Source organism: Scyliorhinus torazame, chromosome 6 (assembly GCF_047496885.1).
Source record: "Scyliorhinus torazame isolate Kashiwa2021f chromosome 6, sScyTor2.1, whole genome shotgun sequence".
NCBI lineage: Eukaryota > Metazoa > Chordata > Chondrichthyes > Carcharhiniformes > Scyliorhinidae > Scyliorhinus > Scyliorhinus torazame.
This window is the reverse complement of record NC_092712.1, coordinates 85268405-85294770: the sequence shown is the minus strand read 5'-3', so window position 1 is coordinate 85294770 and position 26366 is coordinate 85268405. Positions and strand designations below refer to the sequence as shown.

Here is a 26366-nt window from a genome sequence, read left to right as displayed (position 1 = left end):
TATCAAAAGTACTCGTGGCAGGGCAGCACGGTGGTGCAGTGGGTTAGCCCTGTTGCCTCACGGCGCCGAGGTCCCAGGTTCGATCCCGGTTATGGGTCACTGTCCCTGTGGAGTTTGCACATTCTCCCCGTGTTTGCCCTCACAACCCAAAGATGTGCAGGTTAGGTGGATTGGCCACACTAAATTGCCCCGTAATTGGAAAAAATGAATTGGGTACACAAAATTTTTTTTTAAAGTACTCTTGGCAGTCTGATAATAACCAAGTATTATTTAAAATAGTTAAAATTTTGCTGTATTCTTTTTTTTACCAATAGACACAAACAACAAAAAATGGAGAACAAAGGTGAAGAAATAGCAATTGTTGGAATAGGATGCAATTTTCCTGGAGGTAGGTAAATGAGGATTGGAATTACGTATTGTTATTGACATTATTATACAATGCAGATGAATTAGGGCAGATTTTACTCTAATGCTTGAGCATAAAGGGCTACTTGCTCACAGGTGTGATAACTCACTCGCTCGTCATGGGACCAATTAATTTTCTGCCCATTTATTTGAACACAAATGTAACTTCCCCTCCCGAGTCACTGTGTATGGATGACCCTGATAATCCTTTATGCCCATGGACAATATAAATCAGAGGATTAATCATAAATTTCCAATTTATACACAATTTATATGTTCAACATTCAGTTTCAACTGGGGGGAACAGTGAAGAGCAGAGAATTGTTAGTTTTGTTTCAATGAATCAAATTAACTAAGATCAGTTGGTGCCTCTTTGCTGCTCTGGTGACTGAAAATGAAAGAACAGTCCATCTCATCCTGATTTCCAGACACAGTGACTGCGATGCAGGCTGTTGTATCAGCTTTCAGGATGTGACAGCTGCCATTAGACCAGCCAATCCACTGATAGTTGGGGAGATTCAAGACCCAGTACAATGGCAACAGCTCTCGACCTTCCCAAAACTGCTGGACAGGATTCTCCGTTTCTGAGAAGTGTTGACGCCAACGGAGAATCCGTGGACTTTTATGACAGAAAAACTGGCGCCGCACCTGGACCGATTTCACACACGTGATTCTACTGAGAAATGGTGCGGGTTACGCCGGGTTCGTGATCGACTCTGGGGAGACTGACAAGCTGCAGCTGCACATACACATTACACGACCCACACACACTCACCCCAGCCCAAAAAATGGCACTGGTTGTGCTGGAACACACCCATACAGCTGACAGGTCATCTGGGGCCAGAGGGCACCCAGGGGGTGCACTGGGGGGACACCTCTATGACCAATAGCACCAGGTTCAAAGCGGGCTGTTAGCGGTAAGTGCAGCTGCATGGCTGCCTTGCCAGCTGCGGTGTTCCATGTCCGTCCACCCTGACTCCACAGCCCACCTCCTGGCCAACCCACACTACTCCCCCCAGCCCTGACAGAAGCCCCCCAGCTAGCGGCACAACTGTCAACACGCTATGCCCATGTTGGACATTCTCCGTACCCTCTCTCTCTCCCTTAGCAGCTGCCACTCTAGTTTCACGATTTTTAGAAGCAAAAGTGAACTACGCAGATAGATCCTCTTATCTCTTACACAGGAGGAGGTACTCAGTCCGGTTGAAGAGGTACACAAAGCAATTATTTTCAATAATTCACTTGGTACATTTGCATAAAATTAAATCAAAAAACTTTTGAGAAAACATTGAAAGGTCCTTGAGATGCTGAAGAGTGAAAGCAAAAAGCTTCAACGTAAAAGTAACTCCAGATTTACAAAATAAAAGTAATTTCAACAAAAGGCTTTTTTAAAAGTAATTTTTCACGATTGCTTCAAGAATATCGGAAGGCTAAAATTCTTCTTCTAATCAGGCACATGGATCACATTCTCAAGGAATTCTTTATCTATGCCTCAGCCCCTTATTTACTTCATTGGTTCTAATTCTCAGCAGAGGCTATCTGATTTATTCAAACAACTGTCTGTCACTCAGAACATGATTTGTTATCCAGGCATTGGTCGTTACTTAAAATTCACGAATGTCCACCAAATTAATTAAGTGTCTATGTGCATCTGCCATGTTAGCCATTTCTACAAAGGTAAGGAGCTGGATTCTCCGTTTCAGCAGCTAAGTGCCGGCGCCAGCGGAGAATCTGTGGTCTTTACGACCAAAAAATTGACATGCAACCCTCACCGATTCCGGGACCGGTGAGGGTCGAACACTGGTGGCGACTGAACTCCCGCCTACCGTGCCGAAAACAGCTGGAGAATGTCCGGGTCACAGGCCATGCACGAGCAGGGATGACGACCTACACCGGGTGCACCGTACAACATGGCGCCAGCCATGCGTGACCCCAACCTGCCAAACTCGACCCCACTGCCCACCCCCTGGCCGACACCCCACCAGTACCCCCAGCCCTTGCAGAATGCCCCCCCGGCCACTGGCACGAATCCCTAGATTTGGCGGCGCTGGACACAGTCCACAGCCCTCACCCTGGCTTCCCACACGGTTGGGACCACATGTGTCCCACGCCGTTGATAACTCGGCCAATCGGGGGTGAAGGACCAGCTGATGAAGCGCCAATGGCATTTAAACGGCGCGCAGCACACATCCGCATTGTGATGACGCCAGTTTGGGTTGCGGAGCATGGCAGATGGGTGTCAAACTGGCGCCGGCCACGATTTTGACGCCAAAATCCATTCTCCACCCGATTGCCGAACGTAATTTCGGTGTCTGGCTATGGAGAATCCACTGCGCATGCGCAGACCTGCAGCGCCCATCTGACGCCGGGATCGGCAGCTGGAGCGCCGTGGGTCGTTCCAGTGCCGTGCTGGCTCCCTGTAGGGGTCAGAATGGCTGCTCCCGAGGCGATGTTGATGCCGTCGAGAAACACGACAGCGTTTAGCCTCAGGATCAGAGAACCCGCCCGTTGACTTTGTTTGCTGGGCACTCGCTTGTAGATTGATAGGTTGATTGATTGATTGATTGATTGGTTGATTGATTGATTTATCTATGTATCTTTATTCCACAAACAGGCTTACAGGAACACTGTAATGAATTTACTGTGAAAAGTCCCTGGGCAGGATTCTCCAAAAATGGGGCTGTGTCCCCATGCCCGCCGGAAAACGGGTGCGAATCACTCCAGACTTTTTTTGAAAAGTCCGGAGTGATTCTGCGCCGTTCAGGGAGCTGGCAGGGCACCGATGTGCTCCCCGCAGCTGCTGCTGTGGATATGGGTCCCTGCACTTCCGACCGCGGATCCGCGCACGTGCATGGCGGCCGGCCGCGGGTCCACCATGTTGCGCGGTGGCCGTATTCGCGCCGGCCACCGCGCAACATGGTGGAGCACTACAAGGGTCCAGCCAGGAGGAACATAGCCTCCTCCCCCCCCGGAATGAGCGCGCCCGCCGATCGGTAGCACCCGATCGCGGGCCTGGCCACTGTGGAGGCCCCCCCCCCTGGAGTCAGAACCCCCCCCCCCACCAGGACGGCCCTCGCAGCCGCGATGCCGAGGTCCCACCAGGTGGGACCATACGCGAAGGAGCTGGCGGGACTCGGTGGATCCCGATGGGCACTCGCCCCGTCGAGCGCGGAGAATCGCTGCGGGGACGCGTCAATCGCGCACGCGCAACTGCCGTGATTCTCCAGTCGCCGGGGAATCGCGTTTAGGCGTGGGAGCCTATTTTGGGTAATTCTCCGCCCCAGCACTGAGCGTGATTTCGGCGCGGAGGGTCAGAGAATCCCACCACCTAGTCGCCACACTACAGCACCCGTTCGGGTGCACAGAGAGGGAGAATTCAGAATGTCCTATTCACCTGACAAGCACGTCTTTCAGGACCTGTGGGAGGAAACTGGAGTACCTGGAGGAAACACACGTGGAGAACATGCAGATTCCACACAGACCGTGACCCAAGCCGGGAATCGAACCTGGGAACCTGGTGTTGTGAAGCAACAGTGCTAACCACTGTGCGACCGTGCCGCCTAGTCATGAGGGTTCTCCTCATGGTTGCAGCAACTGGTTTCATTTCAGTTTAACAAGCCTGAAACCATCATTCCTCTAATTTATTTCCCCTGCATAGTGATTGCAGAATTATGGATGGTGTTGAGTAAATGATCTCCTTTGACACTGCACTGTGACCTTGAGCATTGCTTTAAAAAAGAGCCTGAACAAGGATGTTGAGGAACTCCTAGGTCCTTTCCGGGCCAGTGGTACAGTAAGTGTTGATCTGATGATGACCTTTCTTTTTGCGGCCTGACCTTGCTGCACACCAGAAAGTGGTCAGCGTCTCAGTCAGGGCTGCGATAGCTACGAATGATGAGGACACTTTTGAGGGTTGGATGTCTGGTGATGATGGAATCTAGCTGGTGTTAGTGGCGTGTTCTCGGATGTCTCCAGGACACCTTGTGGCACAGCTTAGTTTGGAAGTAACCATTTGTCACACAGAATTCATAGTAATCGCATAGCTCCAGTAACTTCTGTCCATTTTCATTCATTTTGTCAATTTGCTGGTGTCCTACACACATTGGCCAAGCTGTGTAGTTGGTACTCACTCTTGCATTGAAGATCCCAAGAAGATACAGGGCTGGAATCTCCGATCGTCAAGCCAGAGATTGAGTTTTTACGTTAGGGCCTGTGCTTGTGGAAAAGCAAAGAGCACAAAGTCAATTTGAGCCTTCTGTGGGACAGTGCGGGGTACATGTGCAATTATCAGTAGGGATAATTTACTGCAAATCCAACTACATGCTCAAGTGTTTCCCTGCCAGAAGAACATGTAGTATTTCTCTTTATGGGATCCACTTTGAGTGAGCTTAGTTTTGTCAGCACAGCAATGTCCACATTGAGCCTTGTAAGTTCTTTGATCACAGCTTTCTTGCATGTGTCATCAACCTGCAGAAGGTTATTGCTCAGGCCAAGATGCGTGGTCCTTACGTTACAGCTTGAGATGCAAATTTGTCTTTGTTGTTCATCCTGCCTGGTGCATAGATTAACAACCCACCTGGCAAGAGATGACACTCTTAAGGTCCAAGCGTTCACTGAAGCAAGCAGGCTGTGGAGGAACAACACCTACCTGACTGGGGGATGCCCAGCTTGAGGCGAGCGGTAGTCATCCAATGAGGTGCTATGATCTCTTCCACTGTTGGAAGTAATCTCTGGTGCTCATGTTCTACACCAATCGAGTGAGAATCCGCATTGTGCCAATGTGAACCAGGAAGCTGGAATGTCCTCTCCAGGGCTCAGGCCTGGGGAAGAAGCATGGAAACCCTGACTTGCCCAAGAATTGCTGATGGTGTCCACGGGATTGTTTGGTACAAGCTCAGCTGCAGGAGCTTCCAGAAATTTAGCAGATTACTGCCTACGTGACTCCACTCTGGATTTTCTGTCAGTATTTAGTCTTCTGATCTCCTGGAACACCCACAAAGCAGTGGAGCAATTTACCCAAAACTTCTCGGCCTTATGCCTCAAATTAGGTGTAAACTCTGAGTTGTGAGCCTTCAGTTTTTGGGTAACCCTGATGCCGGCTTCGAAGTGATGACGACAATGGTAGTGATGAATAATAATAATCTTTATTATTGTCACAAGTCGGCTCACATTAACACTGCAATGAAGTTACTGTGAAAAAGGTGGGGGTAACCTCAATGCTCGCTTTGGAGTAATGACAACGATGGCCGTGATGAAGAAGACAGTAATGAAGACCATGCTTGAACTTTGCTGTAATTGTTGCCCCTTAATGCTGGTCGAAAGGAGCAGCAATGCCCTGGATGAGGAATAGAGTAGAATAACAGCACCATTTGAGAATAACCCAGCCTTCCCTGGGTACACGGCTCCCCTGATGTCACCCAGTTCGAACAAGCGTCCCCGGGCAGAACAGGATTGTTATCTCAGGCCTGAGAGTGTGTAACAGTCTGCAAACACCACGGGTATGCAGAGCGCATTCAGGAAATTGAACATTAATAGACTTTTGCGCTGGTAATCTAAAATAGTTAAATGGGTAAACAAATTGACACCATAAATGTGCAGAGCATTAAATCCATTTTGTGATGTGTTTTTGCCTTGGATTACCTGGCCAGTGTCAAAGTTGACCTGCTGTTCCTGCAGGACTGTGGGACACTACACCTCGGCAACGATAGACAATGATCAAGCTGATGGTCTCACAGGCCATTGATCTGGTCAGGAGGAAATTATTGCTGTTCCTCTGGTCTGGATACTCTGCTGTGGGAGGCAACTTCACCAGCACCAAAAATAAGATGGTAGAGGGTAGTCGCCCCTTCGAAACAGACATAAAATATAAATGCTTCCCTAAGAATAATTAATGTGTGTACCCCAGCTGTAAAGAATGAACACTAGCCGGCCTTCAGCAGTTCCCACTGCAACTGGCAACATCCAGGCCGGTCGTTCTGGGCAGTGACTTCACCTCCATCATCGGTGCAACTGTATGATCCAGCAGGGCTGACAGCAACTTAGATGTCATGTCCAGACTCCTGATGGAAATGGTAAAAGATCCTAAGCTGCACGATATCTAAAATAAATTTAAAAATAAGTAATCTTTGTTGTCACAAGTAGGCTGCATTAACACTGCAATGAAGTTACTGTGAAAATCACCTAGTCGCTACACTCCGGTGCCTGTCCGGGTACATAGAGGAAGAATTCAGAAAGTTCAAATTATCTCATTTCTTTCGGGACTTGTGGGAGAAAACCGGAGCACCCGGAGGAAACTCACACAGACACGGGGAGAACGTGCAGACTCCGCACAGACAGTGACCCAAGCCGGGAATCGAACCTGGGACCCTGGCGCTGTGAAGCAACAGTGCTAACCACTGTGCTACAATGCTGCCCTTGGATCACTGCGTAGATACAGATGGTTATGGCCAGATGTGCTCATCCATTCCAGGATAGATGTCCTGTTTGTGACCTGAGTATTCACAGTCAAATCCACTGATGTGCAAGCCGATGTTCATCTCTGACCACTGCCCCCTACTGGCTGACTGTCACTTACAGGAAGACCAGGGAGTTACATGACTTTGTGACACCATGTTAAAAACTCTGGATAGAGGGGGGAGTTGAAATGTGTCAAGCGTTACCCCATCCTGATGGCGATCTTTGTCTGCAGCTGCATCAAACTGTGTGTGAACCCTGTGTCACATCACCTGTCCCTCGTAGAAATGTTTGTACAGAAGAACCACTTTGGCCACTTGCCCATCAGGAATTGTGTTGCCCATAACATACTTGAGGTCCTGGGGGAATAGGAGATGTTGGGTCCTGATAGATTGTTCCCTGAGCAGACTGTCAAAGTCATTTGGCAGAATGTCTCATCGCCAGAATTTCCAAACAAGAAGCAAGATGTAGTTTGACGGGTGATGAGAAGTGCACTCCCCATCAGATCCTTCATGTATGACCAAAGTCTTTGCACCATCGCATGTTGTCCTCAAAGCAGCTGTGATGGGGAAGAGACTCACACACCTTCTTCAGGAATGAGCCATTCCAAAAATGTCTGGAAAGACATGCAGTGGTGTGGTAGTACCAGGTATTGCGGTACCTAAGAGGCTGATGACCATTGGTTAGACCCAGGAGTCTACCATTGGCTGTTGTACGTAGCTCTGCCCTGACAGGCGGAGTATAAGAGACGGTGCCGTCCCAGCAGCCTTCACTTTCTGTATCGAAGCTGCTGGGGAAAGAGTTCTAGTAGATTAAAGCCTTCAGTTATGAAATCATTTTGCCTTGAGTGTAATTGATTGCGCATCAATTTAATCTACTACAACTTAAGTTGGAAGGATGGATCAAACAGGAGTGCCTTCAGCTCAGCCCCCACGCGGAGAACTCTGCTGCAATTTTTAAACACTGGCTGGCGTGCTTTAAGGGCTACCTCGAGACGGTCGTAGGCACCCCAACGGAAGGACAGAAAATGCATTTACTGCGCTCACGGGTCAGCCCTGGGATCTACCCCCTTATCGAGGAGGCGGCGAACTATGCTGCCGCGATCGAACTGCTAGAAGGACATTATAGCCGCCCTATAAACCAGGTCTACGCTCGTCACCTGCTTACGACTAGGCGGAAAAGCCCCAAGGATACGTTGGAAGATTTCTAGCGGGCGCTATTGGTGCTGGGCCGAAACTGTGGCTGCCCGCAAGTTTCGGGGAGTGAGCACACGGAACTTTTAATCAGGGATGCTTTCGTAGCAGGTATGAGCTCCCCAGATATCCGCCGAAGACTCCTAGAAAGGGACACTCTGGGACTTAGAGAGGCACAGGCCCTGGCAGGGTCCATGGACATTGCCTACAAATACGCGCAGTCCTTTGTGCCCGACCGTGCGGCGGCCCCCTTGGCTGCGTGGCACCCTGCAGCGGCAGCCCCACAGACCTTCCGCCTGACCCCGCAGGCGTGCGCTACGAGATGGCCCGCTAACGCCGCCGGGCCCTGCTGTTTCTTCTGCAGGCAAGCGAATCATCCGCGCCCGCGCTGCCTGGCCCGCACCGCCGCCTGCAAAGGGTGCGGCAAGAAGGGCCACTTTGTGGGGGTCTGCCAGGCCTCACCGTGGCCGCGGTCTCCAGTGACTATGGACCGCCGCGGCAACCCCCCCTTCAGGCCCCGAACGGCCAGCGCTCACCACCACCCCCCTATCCTAGGGCCACGTGCGACACACGGGCGCCGCCATCTTGGCCCCCGGACACCACGCTGGATGGGTGGGCACCGCCATTTTGTCCATCGTCGCCGCCATCTTGTTAATCCCCAGACGCCATGTGCGACCCATGGGTGACGCCATCTTGGATGGGGCCCGAGGCCCCCAGCACGGCCGACTACACTCTGTCCGATCAGAACACGCAATTGCTTCATCTGGCCTCGGTGACACTGGACCAAAGTCGACCCCGGACACTCGCAACAGCTACAACGACGGTCTTCATTAACGGCCACGAGACGTCTTGCCTGATTGACTCTGGGAGCACAGAAAGCTTTGTTCACCCCGACACGGTAAGGCGCTGTTCACTTGTAGCCCACCCTGTAAATCAAAGGATCTCCCTGGCCTCCGGGTCACACTCGGTGGAGATAAAGGGGTTCTGCCTAGCGAACCTCACTGTCCAAGGCAGGGAATTCCACAATTTCCACCTGTACGTCCTGCCGCACCTCTGCGCAGCCACCCTCCTGGGGCTGGACTTGAAATGCCATTTGCAAAGCCTGACCTTTAAATTCGGCGGCCCTATACCTCCCCTTACTGTCTGCGGCCTTGCGACCCTTAAGGTCGACCCGCCTTCCCTGTTTGCGAACCTCATCCCGGATTCAAACCCGTCTCCACCAGGAGCAGGCGGTACAGTGCCCAGGACCGGACCTTCATCAGGTCAGAGGTCCAAAGGCTGCTGGGGGAAGTGGTCATCGAAGCGAGTAACAGTCCCTGGAGAGCTCAAGTAGCAGTGGTAAAGACCTGGTCGAAGCATAGGATGGTCATTGACTGCAGCCAGACCATTAACAGGTTTACGCAGCTGGACGCGTACACTCTCCCCCGCATAGCCGACCTGGTAAACAGGATTGCACAATGCAAGGTCTTCCCCACGGTGGATCTCAAGTCCGCCTACCACCAGCTACCCCTCCGCACTAGTGACCGCAAGTACACTGCCTTCGAAGCAGGCTCTATCAATTTTTAAGAGTCCCCTTTGGTGTCACTAATGGGGTCTCGGTCTTCCAGCGAGAGATGGACCGAATGGTTGACCGGTACGGCTTACGTGCAATGTTCCCGTATCTGGATAACATCACCATCTGCGGCCATGACCAGCAGGACCATGACACCAATCTCCACAAATTTCTCCAGACCGCGAAAATCCTTAATCTGACATACAATAAGGATAAATGGGTGTTTAGCACCAACCGTCTAGGCATTCTAGGCTACGTAGTGCGAAGTGGAGTCGTAGGCCCTGAGCGCATGCTCCCTCACTGCCCCAAGGCCCTGAAGTGCTGCCTCGGGTTCTTCAGCTATTATGCACAGTGGGTCCCAAATTACGCAGACAAAGCCCGACCCCTGATCCAGTCCACAACCTTCCCCCTGTCGACGGAGGCCCGCCAGGTCTTCAGCCGCATCAAAGCAGGCATTGCAAAGGCCACGATGCGCGCCATCGACGAGTCCCTCCCCTTCCAGGTCAAGAGTGATGCGTCCGACGTCGCTCTGGCGGCCACCCTCAACCAAGCGGGCAGGCCCGTGGCTTTCTTCTCCCGTACCCTCCATGCTTCCGAAATTCGCCATTCCTCGGTCGAAAAAGAGGCACAAGCCATAGTAGAAGCTGTGCGACACTGGAGGCATTACCTGGCCAGCAGGAGATTCACTCTCCTCATGGACCAACGGTCAGTTGCCTTCATGTTCGATAATGCACAGCGGGGCAAGATTAAAAACGACAAGATCTTGCGGTGGAGGATAGAACTCTCCACCTTCAACTACGAGATCTTGTACCGTCCGCGGAAGCTAAATGAGCCTCCTGATGCCCTGTCCCGCGGCACTTGTGCCATCGCACAAGTGGACCGCCTCCGATCCCTCCACGAGGACCTCTGCCACCCGGAGGTCACTCGCTTATTCCATTTTGTCAAGACCCGCAACCTGCCCTACTCCATCGAGGAGGTCAGGTCAGTCACCAGGGACTGCCAAATCTGCGCAGAGTGCAAACCGCACTTCTACCGGCCAGAGAGGGCGCACCTGATAAAGGCTTCCCGTCCCTTTGAACTCCTTAGCATGGATTTCAAAGGGCCCCTCCCCTCCACCGACCGCAACACATAATCCCTGAACGTGATTGACGAGTACTCCCGATTCCCATTCGCCATCCCCTGCCCCGACATGACCACAACCACCGTCATCAAGGCCCTCCAGGGTATCTTTACACTGTTCGGTTTCCCCGCGTACATTCACAGTGATAGAGGGGCCTCCTTTATGAACGACGAACTGCATCAATTCCTGGTCAACAAGGGCATCGCCTCGAGCTGGACGACCAGTTACAACCCCCGGGGAAACGGGCAGATGGAGAGGTAGAACAGAATGGTCTGGAAGACCGTTCTACTGGCCCTACGGCCTCCCGCTGGCAAGAGGTCCTCCCGATGGCCCTCCATGCCATCCGGTCGCTGCTCTGTACAACCACAAATCAGACACCTCATGAACGTCTCCTTGTTTTCCCCAGGAAGCCCTCCTCCGGGACCTCGCTCCCAACCTGGCTAGCGACACCCGGACCCATCCTGTTTCGGAAGCACGTGCGGGCACACAAGTCAGACCCGTTGGTTGAGAGGGTCCACCTGCTGCACGCTAACCCCCAGTATGCCTACGTAGCGTTCCCTGACTGCCGGCAAGACACAGTATCCCTTCGGGACCTGGCGCCCGCCGGAACCCCACGCGCACCCGAACCATTGCACCCACCCCCACCTCCCCCACAGCACCTCACTGGAGGGTCAGTACTCTCGCCGCTCCTGCCTAGGCCCGACCACCCACCGCCGCCCCCTACAGGCGCCCCCCCCCCCCCTCGTGTCAACCTTTTGCCCCCACAGCTCCGCCTAGGGGTGACAAAGCTGCCAGGGAGGACGACACCACGCTCCCGGAGTCGCAACCACCGGGACCCCCATCAGAACCACCACCGAAGCCCAGATGCTCCAGAAGGATGACCAGGCCACCCGATCAACTGATTGCTGCACTGTGAACACTTTGTAAATATCCTCAACATCACGGTACCTCCATACCTGGTCATACCATGCTAAAAGCGACTATTAACGCTGGCCACCACCTCCGCCGGGCTCTTTTTTAACAGTGGGTGAATGTGATAGTACCAGGTATTGCGGTACCTAAGAGGCTGATGACCATTGGTTAGACCCAGGAGTCTACCATTGGCTGTTGAACATAGCTCTGCCCTGACAGGCGGAGTATAAGAGACGGTGCCATCCCAGCAGCCTTCACTTTCTGTATCGAAGCTGCTGGGGAAAGAGTTCTAGTAGATTAAAGCCTTCAGATATGAAATCACTTTGCCTTGAGTGTAATTGATTGCGCATCAAGTGGTTTTTGTCAAGGTTTATCCTGTGCAGTTCCGTGACTCCACGGGATGTTCTCAGGGACACATACTGAGACAAATATCAACCATGGCTGGAGGATTATCAACTCAGTGAAAGACACTTTTTGGTCTGCCTGAAACTTGTTGGCCTTCCAGTACAAAGAGTTATCCATGCCCGGGTGTTGTAAACTGGCACATTCTATGAGCCAGGACTACATGCTGAGGGAGGCACTAAAGCTTGGGGCATGCTCCACAAACGGCGCAATAGGGAAAGGTAATTATCTCTGGCCTTTCAGCCATAGTACATCGAGGGGCTGGAAACTGTGTATCTGGTAAATGTCATGGGCTGGATTCTCCACTGGCAGGATTCTCCGTTGCTCCGGCAGCGCGCCCACGCCCGGGGATTTCCTGATGGCGTGGGGCTTCCCACAATGGGAAACTCCATTGGCTGGCTGGTGGGACAGGCAATCCCGCTGTCAGCAGGGCACGCTGCAGCGGAAAACTGGAGCGGTGGGGCGGAGTCTCCGCCCCACATGTATCGCAATTGAATTGAGACATGTCAGGGTGCAACATGCTCTACGAGAAACATGTAATGTGATTGCATTCAGTAATTACCAATTTGAAATGTTTTGGAATTTATTTTTAGATATTTTATGAATGAAGCATATTTGGAAAAAAAGGATGTGAGCATTGGCCATGTGGCCAGCAAGAGCTGTCAGAACCAATGACACCGTCTTTCTTCAGACAATTTTACTGACGTATTTAGAATGAATTTTAATACCTGTGATTCCCGTCTGAATTCTTGTGTTTTATTTTCAGGGGAAGGCATTGACAATTTCTGGAAAGTTCTTCATGAGGGAAGAAACTGTGTTGTAGATATTCCACCAGATCGATTCGATACTAAATTCTGGCATGACACAGATGACAACAAAGTTGGAAAAATGATCACAAAACGCGCATGTTTAATCGAAGGGTAATGCTGCAGAAAATATTCTACAATAATAACGTCAATGATGAGAGAGTCTTAATGATTATAAATCAATAAGGAGCAATCAGCCAATTGAAATATTGTATTCTAAATCTTGAGATCTATTTGAACTTGGAGGTAAATGCAGCAAAAAACAGTTTGACTTAAATAAGAAATCAAAGAATGTAACCATAAATGATCATAAATTCAAACTTCTCTCTCTGTTCCTGTGCCAATTAGTTTATATTGCATCTCCTTTTCTTCCGTACACAATACATAACTTCACATTTCTCTCACATTTCTAATTTGGCTGCATGGGGGTTGGGGGGGTGTGGTTATCTGCATAGAACAAAGAACAATACAGCACAGGAACAGGCCCTTTGGCCCTTCCAGCCTGTACCGGTCATGATAGCACCCTTTGCCAAAATCTTCAGCACTTCCTTGTGCCGTATCCCTCTATACCCATCCTAGTCATGTGTTTGTCAAGATGCCTTTTGAATGTCGTTAATGTATCTGCTTCCACAACCTCCCCTGGCAACGTGTTCCAGGCACTCACCACCTTCTGCATAAAAAAATCTGCCTCGCATATGTCCTTAAACTTTGCCCCACAAACCTTAAACCTATGCCCACTGGTGACTGCCCCCTCCAACTTGGGAAAGAGTGCCTGCCCATCCACTCTATCCATGCACCTCATGATCTTGTAGACCTCTTTCAGGTCACCCCTCAACCTCCATCTTTCTAATGATAGCAGTCCAAGTCTATTCAGCATTTGTACATAGCTAACACTCTCCAGACCAGGCAACATCCTGGTAAACCTCCTCTGCACCATCTCCAAAGCCTCCACATCCTTCTGGTAGTGTGGCGATCAGAATTGTGTGCAATAGTCCAAGTGCAGCCTTACCAAGGTTCTATACAACTGTAGCATGACTTGCCAGTTTTAATACTTGATACCCTGTCCAATGAATGTAAGCGTTGTGTATGCTTTCTTGACTACCTTGCCCACTTCTGTTGCCACCTTCAAAGATCTATGGACCTGCACACCCAGATCTCTCTGACTTTCTATATTCCTAAGAGTTTTACCATTTACGGTATATTTCCCCTCTATGTTAGACCTACCAAAATGCATTACCACACATTTGTCCAGATTAAACTCCATTTGCCATTTTTCTGCCCAAGTCTCCAACCTATCTATGTTCTGCTGTATCTTCTGACAATCCTCAACACTATCTGCTACTCCACCAACCTTGGTGTCATCTGCAAACTTATTAATCAGACCAGCTACATTTCCCTCCAAGTCATTTATTTTTATAATTAAAAAAATAAATTTAGAGTACCCAATTCATTTTGTTTTTTGCAACTAAGGGGCAATTTAGCATGGCCAATCCACCTAGCCTGCACATCTTTTGGGTTGTGGGGGCAAAACCCACACAAACACGGGGAGAACGTGTTTGTCCACACAGACAGTGACCCAGAGCCGGGATCGAACCTGGGACCTCAGCACCGTGAGGCAACAGGGTTAACCCACTGCGCCACCATGCTGCTCTCCTGCCACATCATTTCTGTACACCACAAACAACAGAGGCCCAAGCACCGATTCCTGTGGACACCACTAGTCACAATCTTCCATTTAGAAAACCATGATGTGGAGATGCCGGCATTGGACTGGGGTGAGCACAGTAAGAAATCTTATAACACCAGGTTAAAGTCCAACAGGTATATTTCAAACACTAGCTTTCAGAGCACTGCTCCTTCCTCAGGTGAATGAAGAGGTATTTTCCAGAAACATATATTTAGACAAAGTCAAAGATGCAAGACAATGCTTTGAATGCGAGCATTTGCAGGTAATTAAGTCTTTACAGATCCAGAGATAGGGCTAACCCCAGGTTAAAGAGGTGTGAATTGTTTCAATTGAACTGTCCTGGCTTGGCACAATATAGACTTTGTCTACATGTATGTTTCTGGAACATACCTCTTCATTCACCTGAGGAAGGAGCAGCGCTCCGAAAGCTAGTGTTTGAAACAAACCTGTTGGACTTTAACTTGGTGTTGTAAGACTTCTTATTGTATTCAGAAAAATACCCTTCTACTGCTACCCTTTGCCTTCTGTGTCCGAGCCAGTTCTGTATCCATCTTACCACCTCACCTCTGATCCCGTGTGACTTCACCTTTTGAACCAGTCTGCCATGAAGCACCTTGTCAAAAGCTTGACTGAAGTTCATGTAAACAACATCCACCGCCCTCCCCTCATCAATCATATTAAGGTAGGTAAGCCTCCTGGGCCAGATGGGATATATCCCAGAATACTGAGGGCAGCAAGGGAGGAAATTACTGGGGCCTTGACTGACATTTTTGTATCCTCATTGGTACTGGTGAGATCCCAGAGGACTGGAGAATAGCTAATGTTGTACCTCTGTTTAAGAAAGGTAGCAGGAGTAATCCTGGAAACTAGGATTTGTCACTTCCTCAAAAAACTCATCAAGTTAGTGAGGCACGACCTCCCCTTCACAAAACTATGCTGTCTATTGCTTATGAGTCCATTTGTTTGCAAATGTGTACAAATCCTGTCGCTGAGAATTCTCTCCAATAATTTACCTCCTACAAACGTGAGGCTCACCGGCCTATAGTTTCCAGGATTACTCCTGCTACCTTTCTTAAACAGAGGTACAACATTAGCTATTCTCCAGTCCTCTGGGATCTCACCAGTACCAATGAGGATACAAAAATGTCAGTCAAGGCCCCAGTAATTTCCTCCCTTGCTGCCCTCAGTATTCTGGGATATATCCCATCTGGCCCAGGAGGCTTACCTACCTTAATATTTTTTTAAAGACCCAATACCTCCTCCTTTTCGATGTTAACATGATCCAGACTGTCCACACACCCTACCCAAGAATCAACTTCTACAAAGTCCCTTTCTTTAGTGAACACTGATGCAAAGTATTCATTTAGTACCTCGTCCATTTCCTCTGGCCCAACACATAGATTTCCCCCCACTGTCCTTAAGTGGTCCAATCCTTTTCCTGGCCATCCTCTTGCTTGTTACAGATGAATAAAAAGCTTTGGGATTCACCTTAATCCTACTTGCCAAGTACTTTTCATGACCCCTCCGAGCCCTCCTAATTTCCCTATAATTTATTAAATTTCAGCAATAAAGCCACAGAAACTCTGGAATAACAATAAATTCCATCTCTGCCATGTTTCCTGAGTTTTCACAACTCTTCAGCTGAAATTATATCCGATGAGCAGGAGAACCCCCCACCCATTGTAAATTCACCTTCATGTCATTAATGTAAACTTGTTTTTAAAAAAATTTTCCAGGTTTAATGAATTTGACCACAAGTTGTTCAACATTAACCAAACAGAAGCCAACAGTATGGATCCACAGCACAAACTTCTGTTAGAGTGCACATACAAAGCATTTGAAAATGCAGGGATGCCTATGGAAGACATTAGTGGCAGCAGAACAGGAGTTTTCATCGGTGAGTTCCATCTGTTACATGGAAACAAACCATTCTGCCCCTCAAACTTGTTCAGCCATTCGACTGGATCTTGGCTGATTTGTATTTCAACAACATTTACCCATCTTTCATAACTTTTGATACCCTGACCAAACAAAAACCTAACTCTTGAAAATTTAAGTTCACAAAGCATCCATGCAGCCTGTTGGGGAAGTGCATTTACACTACTCTTTGGATGTCCATTTACTAAATGCTAGTCCACAGCTACAAAAGGAATCACAAAGGTTAATGTCTTGATTTGATTTATTATTGTCACATGTATTAGTGTGCAGTGAAAAGTATTGTTTCTTGCATGCTGGACAAACAATGCATACCGTACATAGGGAAGGAAGGAGAGACTGCAGAATATAATGTTACAATTATAGCAAGGTGTAGAGAAAAGATCAACTTAATGTGTGAGCACAGATATACTCCTCATCAATATTCCTCAGTAATATATGACAACTTCATTCTTGGCTTTTCTTTTAGGACTCATGAATCGTGACTATGAAGGAATTTTAAATAGTGCTGCCAACAAAATCACCCATTACAATGGGACAGGGACATCAATGAGTATCGCAGCAAATAGGATTTCTTTCACTTTCAACCTTACAGGACCCTCATTGGCTATCGACACAGCATGTTCATCATCCCTTGTTGCTCTACACTATGCTTCAATGGCTATCAAGCAAGGTACGAGTAATTATTTCACTTTTTAATAAGCATTTAAAAACAGAGGAAATAGGAGCATGAAGAGGTTATTTGCCCCATCGAGCCTACCCCACCATTCAGTAAGATCATCGCTGATCTGAATTTGGCCTCAATTCCATTTTCCTACCTGTTTCTCGACCCCATAACCTTTTGATTCTCTTGTAGATCAAAAATCTGTCTAATTCAGCCTTGAATATACTCGATAACGCAGCCTCCGCTGTTCTATGAGGTAGAGAATTCCAAAGATTAACAATCCTCAGAGAAGAAATTCCTCCACATCCTCTTAAATAGGAGACCATTATTTGGAATGTATATGTACTGTACTTATTAAAAACACCTTAAATAAAAACGTTTGGCTGTTAAGCTTCATGTGAGCTTTAGGCACAGGGGAGATTTGATAGAAATTTTCAAATTTATGAGGGGCCTGGAGAGGGTAGATGGGGAGAAACTGTTCCCATAGGTGGGAGAATCGAGAGCCAGAGCGCTCAGATTTAAGGTAATTGGGAAAAGAAGCAAAAGTGATATGAGAGGAAGTTTGCCCTGGACTGAACGCCATAAAGACTCAACGCGGTGGCGGAAGGAAGAGCATTCCCGTCGTGAGACTCCCACCCCAGTCCGCAGACGGTGAGACAGGTCAATGTGGCACACATAGGTACTAACGACATAGGCAGGAAGAGTGCTGAGGTCCTCCAGAAGGAGTTCAGGGAGTTAGGCAGTAAGCTCAGAAGCAGGACCTCTCGGGTTGTAATCTCAGGATTACTCCCTGTGCCACGTGTCAGTGAGGCTAGAAATCGGAGGATAGTGCAGCTAAACATGTGGCTAAACTGGTGATGTAGAAGGAAGGGTTTCAGATTTCTGGACAACTGGGATCTCTTCCGGGGCAAGTGGAACCTGTACAAGAAGGACGGGTTGCATTTAAACTCAAGGGGCTCCAATATCCTGGCAGGGAGGTTTGCTAGAGTCACTTGGGAGGATTTAAACTAGTATGGCAGGGGGGTGAGAACCAAAGCGTGAGCTTAGAAGGTGTAATAACTGAAGGGGAAATAGAGATCAAAAATAAGAGAACAACAACATTACCCTGTATGCTCAACCACAGTGGTTTGAAGTGTGGTCAAAGAGACACAGTCTGAGTGAGACACATCCAGGGTGGGAATTTGGAACTTGGTAATTTGGTGCAGTGAGGTAATCAGGAAAGGTAAGTTGTAAGTCTAATTCCGCTGTTTTTTAGTCAAAAGTGCAGTGTGTAGATTAGTGTCTGATTGGCTGAAGCTGCCCCCACCCTAATTGCTGAGAGGCAGTTATCTGGCAGTCACGTGAGGCCTGTTTAGAGGCACAAAGGTACACATTGTATTCAGACAAATTCTAATAATTTGGTGCAGTGAGGTAATCAGGAAAGGAAAGTGGTCAGTCTAATTCTGTTGTTTTTCAGTCAAAAGTGCAGTGTGTAGATATAGTGACATTTAAGGGGCATCTTGACAAATACATGAATAGGATGGGAATAGAGGGATACGGACCCAGGAAGTGTAGAAGATTGTAGTTTAGTCGGGCAGCATGGTCGGCACGGGCTTGGAGGGCCGAAGGGCCTTTTCCTATGCTGTCCTTTTTTTGTTCTTTGTTCTTTGTTCTAGTGTCTGATTGGCTGAAGCTGCCCCCACCCTAATTGCTGAGAGGCAGTTATCTGGCAGTCACCTGAGGCCTGTTTAGGGGCACAAAGGTACACATTGTATTCTTCTCTTTGAAGTATAAGTAGTGTGAGTCATCCTGGTCAGCTAAAGTCTGTATAAAAGACAGACAGAAAGCGCACTCAGTAAGCGTTGCACAGGTCAAAGAGACACAGCCTGAGTGAGACACATCCAGAGTGGGAATTTGGAACTTGGTAATTTGGTGCAGTGAGGTAGTTTGGTGCAGAGTGGGAGAAGGTGCTTTGTCCCTACTGTTTTGCTCTCTCTCTTTCTTCTGGCCTGTAACTTTTAATAAGCAGGGAATGAACCAGAGAGCATCTGAGACCCTCAGAAGGCAAGTAAGTGATTTGTACTAATTTTTACTTTTATTACATTTTGAAATTGTGTGTGTGGAAACTGAATTGACATCACAGAAAAGCTGTGACCTGATTAGCTGGTTGGGAATCTACACTAAATTAAAAAAATTAAGCATTGGTAAACTAATTAAACATAATTACTGAATTATAATTTAGAGGTGTATCTAAGCCAGAGATCGGAGAGTACTGTATTTAGCTTTCACATTTATAGTAGAAATCTAGTGCTAGGAAACATATAGTTAACAGTAACTTTTTTTAAACTTTTAAATTTAATTTACTAATTAATTGTTTCTGGAACATACCTCTTCATTCACCTGAGGAAGGAGCAGTGCTCCAAAAGCTAGTGTTTGAAACAAGCCTGTTGAACTTTAACCTGGTGTTGTAAGACTTCTTATTGTATTCAGAAAAACACCCAAAGTGCATTCAACTGGAATTAGACGTGCTGGTGGACAAGGATAAGAGTGGTCCTAGGGTAAATGTGCAAAATTGGGGGAAGGCTAATTATAACAATATTAGGCGGGAACTGATAGATTTGGGGTGGATGTTTGAGGGTAAATCAACATCTGACATGTGGGAGGCTTTCAAGTGTCCGTTGAAAGGAATTCAGGACTGGCATGTTCCTGTGAGGAAGAGGGATAAATACGGCACTTTTCGGGAACCTTGCAAAACGAGAGATATTGTAGGCCTCGTCAAAAAGAAAAAGGAGGCATTTGTCAGGGCTAGAAGGCTGGGAACAGACGAAGCCTGTGTGGAATACAAGGAAAGTAGGAAGGAACTTAAGCAAGGAGTCAGGGGGGCTAGAAAAGGTCACGAAAAGTCATTGGCAAATAGGGTTCAGGAAAATCCCAAGGCTTTTTACGCGGACATAAACAAGAGGGTAGCCAGGGAAAGGGTTGGCCCACTGAAGGATAGGCAAGGGAATCTATGTGTGGAGCCAGAGGAAATGGGCGAGGTGCTAAATGAATACTTTGCATCAGTATTCACCAAAGAGAAGGAATTGGTAGATGTTGAGTCTGGAGAAGGGTGTGTAGATAGCCTGGGTCACATTGAGATCCAAAAAGACGAGGTGCTGGGCGTCTTGAAAAATATTAAGGTAGATAAGTCCCCAGGGCCTGATGGGATCTACCCCTGAATACTGAAGGAGGCTAGAGAGGAAATTGCTGAGGACTTGACAGAAATCTTTGGATCCTCACTGTCTTCAGGTGATGTCCCGGAGGACTGGAGAATAGACAATGTTGTTCCTCTGTTTAAGAAGGGCAGCAAGGATAATGCAGGGAACTACAGGCCGGTGAGCCTTACGTCAGTGGTAGGGAAATTACTGGAGAGAATTCTTTGAGACAGGATCTACTCCCATTCCGTATTAGTGAGAGGCAGCATGGTTTTGTGAAGGGGAGGTCGTTTCTCACTAACTTGATAGAGTTTTTCGAAGAGGTCACAAAGATGATTGATGCAGGTAGGGCAGTGGATGTTGTCTCTATGGACTTCAGTAAGGCCTTTGACAAGGTCCCTCATGGTAGACGAGTACAAAAGGTGAAGTCACACGGGATCAGGGGTGAGCTGGCAAGGTGGATACTGAACTAGCTAGGTCATAGAAGGCAGTGAGTAGTAATGGAAGGATGCTTTTCTAATTGGAGGGCTGTGACTAGTGGTGTTCCGCAGGGATCAGTGCTGGGACCTTTGCTGTTTATAGTATATATAAATGATTTGGAGGAAAATGTAACTGGTCTGATTAGTAAGTTTGCAGACGACACAAAGGTTGGTGGAATTGCGGATAGCGATGAGGGTGAGGTAACGCATTTTGGAAGGTCTAATGCAGGTAGAGAATATACAGTGAATGGTAGAACCCTCAAGAGTACTGAAAGTCAGAGAGATCTAGGTGTACAGGTCCACAGGTCACTGAAAGGGGCAACACAGGTGGAGAAGGTAGTCAAGAAGGCAGACGGCATGCTTGCCTTCATTGGCCGGGGCATTGAGTATAAGAATTGGCAAGTCATGTTGCAGCTGTATAGAACCTTAGTTAGGCCACACTTGGAGTATAGTGTTCAATTCTGGTCGCCACACTACCAGAAAGATGTGGAGGCTTTAGAGAGGGTGCAGAAGAGATTTACCAGAACGTTGCCTGGTATGGAGGGCATTAGCTATGAGGAGCGGTTGAATAAACTCCATTTGTTCTCACTGGAACGACGGAGGTTGAGGGGCGACCTGATAGAGGTCTACAAAATTTTGAGGGGCATAGACAGAGTGGATAGTCAGAGGCTTTTCCCCAGGGTAGAGGGGTCAATTACTAGGGGGCATAGATTTCAGGTGCATGGGGAAAGGTTTAGAGTAGATGTACGAAGCAAGTTTTTTTACACAGAGGGTAGTGGGTGCCTGGAACTCGCTACCGGAGGAGGTGGTGGAAACCGGGACGATATTGACATTTAAGGGGCATCTTGACAAATGCATGAATAGGATGGGAATAGAGGGATACGGACCCAGGAAGTGTAGAAGATCGTAGTTTAGTCGGGCAGCATGGTCGGCACGGGCTTGGAGGGCCGAAGGGCCTGTTCCTGTGCTGTACTTTTCTTTGTTCGTGTTCTTTGTATACCACCCGGCTTCTAATGGTCTGGCGGAGTGAGCAGTGCAAACATTTAAATGGGTCCTCAAGAAACATTCTTCAAGATTGGCTGGCTCGTTTCTTGTTTCGCTACAGGACCATCAGCACACAGTGACTGGGGTAAACACTGCGGAATTGCTGATAGACCTAAGACTTTGTCACCGCCTTGGCATGCTTTTTCCAGTATAGGTGCAAAGTGCACTGCAATCAGGTGGAGCAAGGGCGTTGCCCCATTCGATGTCAACCTTCGAGACACTTTGTACCAGGTGACTGTTTGTTCAAAACTTCGCTGACAGCGCCCAGTGGATCTCCAGTGTTATCCATCTCCAGACAAGGCCAATTTCTTACCAGGTGCAAGCCCAGGATCGTGCAATGAGAAAGCACCATGACCATATTGGGTCCAGGTGACCACTTCTTCGGAAAATTCCTCATCCTTACAACCGCACCTGCTGCCTGACCAGGCCAGGCAGAACTCCAAGAGGGTCAAGATGTTGAGTTGACTGAGGTCGGCAATTCAGACTTGGAGATGAAGACACAGGAGGTCTCCGATTAGGAACCCTCAATGCACAATCTTGGGAATTGCAGCCGCCACGTGAGTCCTGTCGGAATCGGTGCAGCCCTATCCGGCACCTTGGGTGCACAATGCCCAGTCAGATGCCAAGATGGTCTGACGCCGTCCTTGCCACGGTCTTCAGAGGATTCTTTGGACATTGTGGGGGAGGGATGTTACAACTCACATGGGTCTGTGGGGTACCATAGAATCATAGAATTTACAGTGCAGATGAAGGTCATTCGGCCCATCGAGTCTGCACCGGCCCTTACAAAGAGCACCCTACTGAAGCCCACCCTGTACCCGTAACCCAGTAATTTCCACTTCATATTTTTTGGACACTAAGGGCAATTTAGCATGGCCAGTCCACCTAAGCCACACATCTTTGAACTGTGGGAGGAAGCCTGAGCACCCGGAGGGAACCTTCGCAGACACGGGGAGTACGTGCAGACTCTGCACAGACAGTGACGCAGCTGGGAATCGAAACTGGGACCCTGGAGCTGTGAAGCAACTGTACTAACCACTATGCTACCATGTTGCCCTAAAAACTGTTATCCTGAACATGGTCAAAGGGGTAGGGGTGATTAATTACCCTGTGGATCTTACAGAATACGAGCTCCCCTGATAAGTGGGCGGGGGGCTGTTAACAATCTCTGGCTATGTATAAGTGGAGTTGGCCAGCAAAACACCGACTAGAGAAGATCCAGGAGGGAACTATTGGAGTTGTATATGATAGTTATTGTAAAACAATGTAAGGTTTTTTTTCGACCTACTCGGTGTGGATTCTTATAAAATTAACCAACTGCCAAACTGATGCACCGTCAATTACTACAAAGAGGAGAATAGTGGAACAATCGAGGCTTTATCGAGCAAGATGTTGTGCCTCCTGTAGCTGGAACCAGAATGGCTGCAGCACAGAAGAGCACACACTTTTATACGCCGCCTACTGGGCGGAGCCATCAGGCAAGGATTTACCCTTGAACCTCTAATATACGGGCAGTGCCGCAATACATATTGTATGCCACTAGTGGTGACTATCACATTCACCCCCTGTTAAAAAATAGAGTCCGGCGGGGGTGGTGGAACATTACAAGTTAAGTCTGTCTGGGGCCTTGACCCTCCTCTGCGATCGCCTCAGTCCTGGTGGTGATGTGGGCGCCGACTTGGTCACCTGCGACTCTGGAGGTGAAACCAGTGTGAGGACGGATCCTGTTGGGGTGGAGGCTGCGGTGAGGTTCACTGGAGGGAGGGTGAGTGGCGCAGGGGTAAATGAGGCAACTGGGGGGGGGGGGGTGGTCAGGTAGGGGGTTGTGGGTGGGGATGCCACGGGTGCCAGGTCCCGGAGGGAGACTGTGTCTTGCCGCCCGTCGGTGTGTGCCATGCAGGCATACTGCGGGTTTGCATGCAAGAGGTGGACTTTTTCGATCAAGGGGTCCGACTTATGGGTCCGTACATGCTTCCGGAGGAGGACGGGTCCAGGAACTGTCAGCAATGTTGGGAGCGAGACCCCGGAGGTGGACTTCCTGGGAAGGCAAACACACGTTCGTGCAGGGTCTCGTTATTCACGGTGCAGAGGAGCAAATGGATGGAGTGGAGCGTGTCGGGGAGGACCTCCTGCCAGTGGGAGACAGGGAGATTTTTAGACCGCAGGGCTAGCAGGATGGCCTTCCGGACCGTCCCGTTCTCCCTCTCCACCCGTCCGTTTCCCCAGGGGTTGTAGCTGGTCGTCCTGCTCGAGGCGATGCCCTTGCTGAGCGGAAACTGACGCAGCTCATCGCTCATGAAAGAGGATCCCCGATCACTGTAGATATAGGTGGGGAAACCGAACAGAGTGAAGATGCTATGCAGGGCTTTGTCGGGGCATGGGATGGCAAAAGGGAACCGGGAGTACGCATCAATCACATTCAGGAAATACGTGTTGCGGTCAGTGGAGGGGAGTCCAAGGTGATGCATTCAAAGGGGCGGGAGGCCTTCACCAGGTGCGCTCTATCTGGCTGGTAGAAATGCGGCTTGCACTCTGCATAGCCTTGGCAGTCTCTGGTGATGGTCCTGACCTCCTCAATGGAGTCGGGCAGGTTGTGGGTTTTGATGAAATGGAAGAACCGGGTGACCCCCGGGTGGCAGAGGTCATAGTGGAGAGCCCGGAGTCGGTCCACTTGTGCGCTGGCACATGTACCGCGGGATAGGGCATCAGGGGGCTCGTTGAGCTTCCCCGGGCGATACAAAATCTCGTAATTATAGGTGGAGAGCTCGATTCTCCACCTCAAGATCTTGTCATTTTTGATCTTGCCCCGCTGTGTATTATTAAACATAAAGGCAACCGACCGTTGGTCAGTGAGGAGAGTGAATCTCCTGCCGGCCAGGTAATGTCGCACAGCTTCCACAATGGCTTGGGCCTTCTTTTCGACAGAGGAGTGCCGAATTTCAGAGGCATGGAGGGTGCGGGATAAGAAGGCCACGGGCCTGCCCGCCTGGTTGAGGGTGGCGGTCAGAGCTACGTCCGATGCATCGCTCTCCACCTGAAAGAGGAGGGACTCGTCGACCATGTGCATCGTGGCCTTGCCGATGTCCGCCTTGATGAGATTGAAGGCCTGGCGTGCTTCAGCCGCCAGGGGGAAAATTGTGGACTGAATGAGTGGGCGGGCCTCGTCCGCATAATTAGGGACCCACTGGGCGTAATAGGAGTAAAACTCCAGGCATCGTTTCAGGGCCTTGGGGCACTGGGGGAGAGGGAGTTCCAGGAGGAGGCGCATGCGGTCGGGGTCGGGCCCTAGGACTTCATTTTCCACGACATAGCCAAGGGTGGCTAAGCGGTTGGTGCAGAACACGCTTCTCTCCTTATTGTGTGAGATTAAGGAGTTTGGCGGTCTGGAGGAATTTTTGGGGGTTTGCGTCGTGGTCCTGCTGATCATGGCCGCAGATGGTGACGTTATCTAGGTACGGGAAGATGGCCCGCAGTCCGTACCGGTCAACCATTCGGTCCATCTCTCGCTGGAAGACCGAGAACCAATTAGTGACGCCGAAGGGAACCCTCAGGAATTGATAGAGGCGGCCATCTGCTTCGAATGCAGTGTATTGGTGTTCCTCCGGGCGGATAGGGAGATGGTGGTAGGCGGACTTCAAGTCCACTGTGGAAAAGACTCGATACTGCGCAATCTGATTGACCATGTCAGATATGCGTGGGAGGGGGTACGCGTCGAGCTGTGTGTACTGATTGATGGTCTGACTGTAGTCAATGACCATCCTGTGCTTCTCCCCAGTCTTCACTACCACCACTTGAACTCTCCTGGGGCTGTTGCTGGCCTCAATGACCCCTTCCCGCAGATGCCGTTGGACCTCCAACCTGATGAAGTCCTGTCCTGGGCACTGTACCGTCTGCTCCTAGTGGCGACGGGTTTGCAATCCGGGGTTAGGTTCGCAAACAGGGAAGGTGGATCGACCTTAAGGGTCGTGAGGCCGCAGACAGTGAGGGGAGGTATGGGTCCGCCAATTTTAAAGTTAGGCTTTGGTGATGGCACTGAAAATCCAGGCCGAGTAGCAGGGCAGCGCAGAGGTGGGGGAGGATGTAGAGCCGGAAGTTGCTGAACTCTATGCCTTGGACGGTGAGGGTCGCGATGGAGTACCCCCGGATTTCTGCGGAATGGGATCTGGAGGCCAGGGAGATTTTCTAGGTGACGGGGTGTACCGGGAGGGAGCAGCGCCTTACCGTAGTGGGGTGGACGAAGCTCTCGGTGCTCCCGGAGTCAAAGACGCAGGTCGTCTTGTGCCCATCGATCTTCACTGTCGTCGTAGCGGTCGCGAGGTTGCGGGGCCGAGACTGATAGCGTGATAGAGGCGAGCTGCGGCAGATGCTGGGAGGTCTCAGGCTGGTCAGCGGTGGCGGAGGTAGCAGCAAACGATGAACGGCCAGACGAGCAGGTGTCCTGAGGCGCCGTCCAAAATGGCGGTGAAGATGATGGCGCCCACGAGGTGCACACGATGTGCGGCATCAAAGATGGCGCCGTCCATGGGCCGCACGTGGCTTGC

General features: G+C 49.5%; 1 protein-coding gene across 1 annotated transcript in view; it reads left to right on the top strand.

Annotated features, from left to right (window-relative positions):
- The first annotated feature begins 318 nt into the window (after positions 1-318).
- LOC140424868 (phthioceranic/hydroxyphthioceranic acid synthase-like) overlaps positions 319-26366 on the top strand; it is a 37946-nt gene continuing 11898 nt past the window's right edge. The window contains exons 1-4 of the mRNA XM_072508406.1: positions 319-388; positions 12804-12957; positions 16267-16427; positions 16935-17138. Of these exons, the coding sequence (XP_072364507.1) occupies positions 331-388; positions 12804-12957; positions 16267-16427; positions 16935-17138 (577 nt within the window). The 5' untranslated portion in view covers positions 319-330. The remainder of the gene's footprint in view (positions 389-12803; positions 12958-16266; positions 16428-16934; positions 17139-26366) is intronic.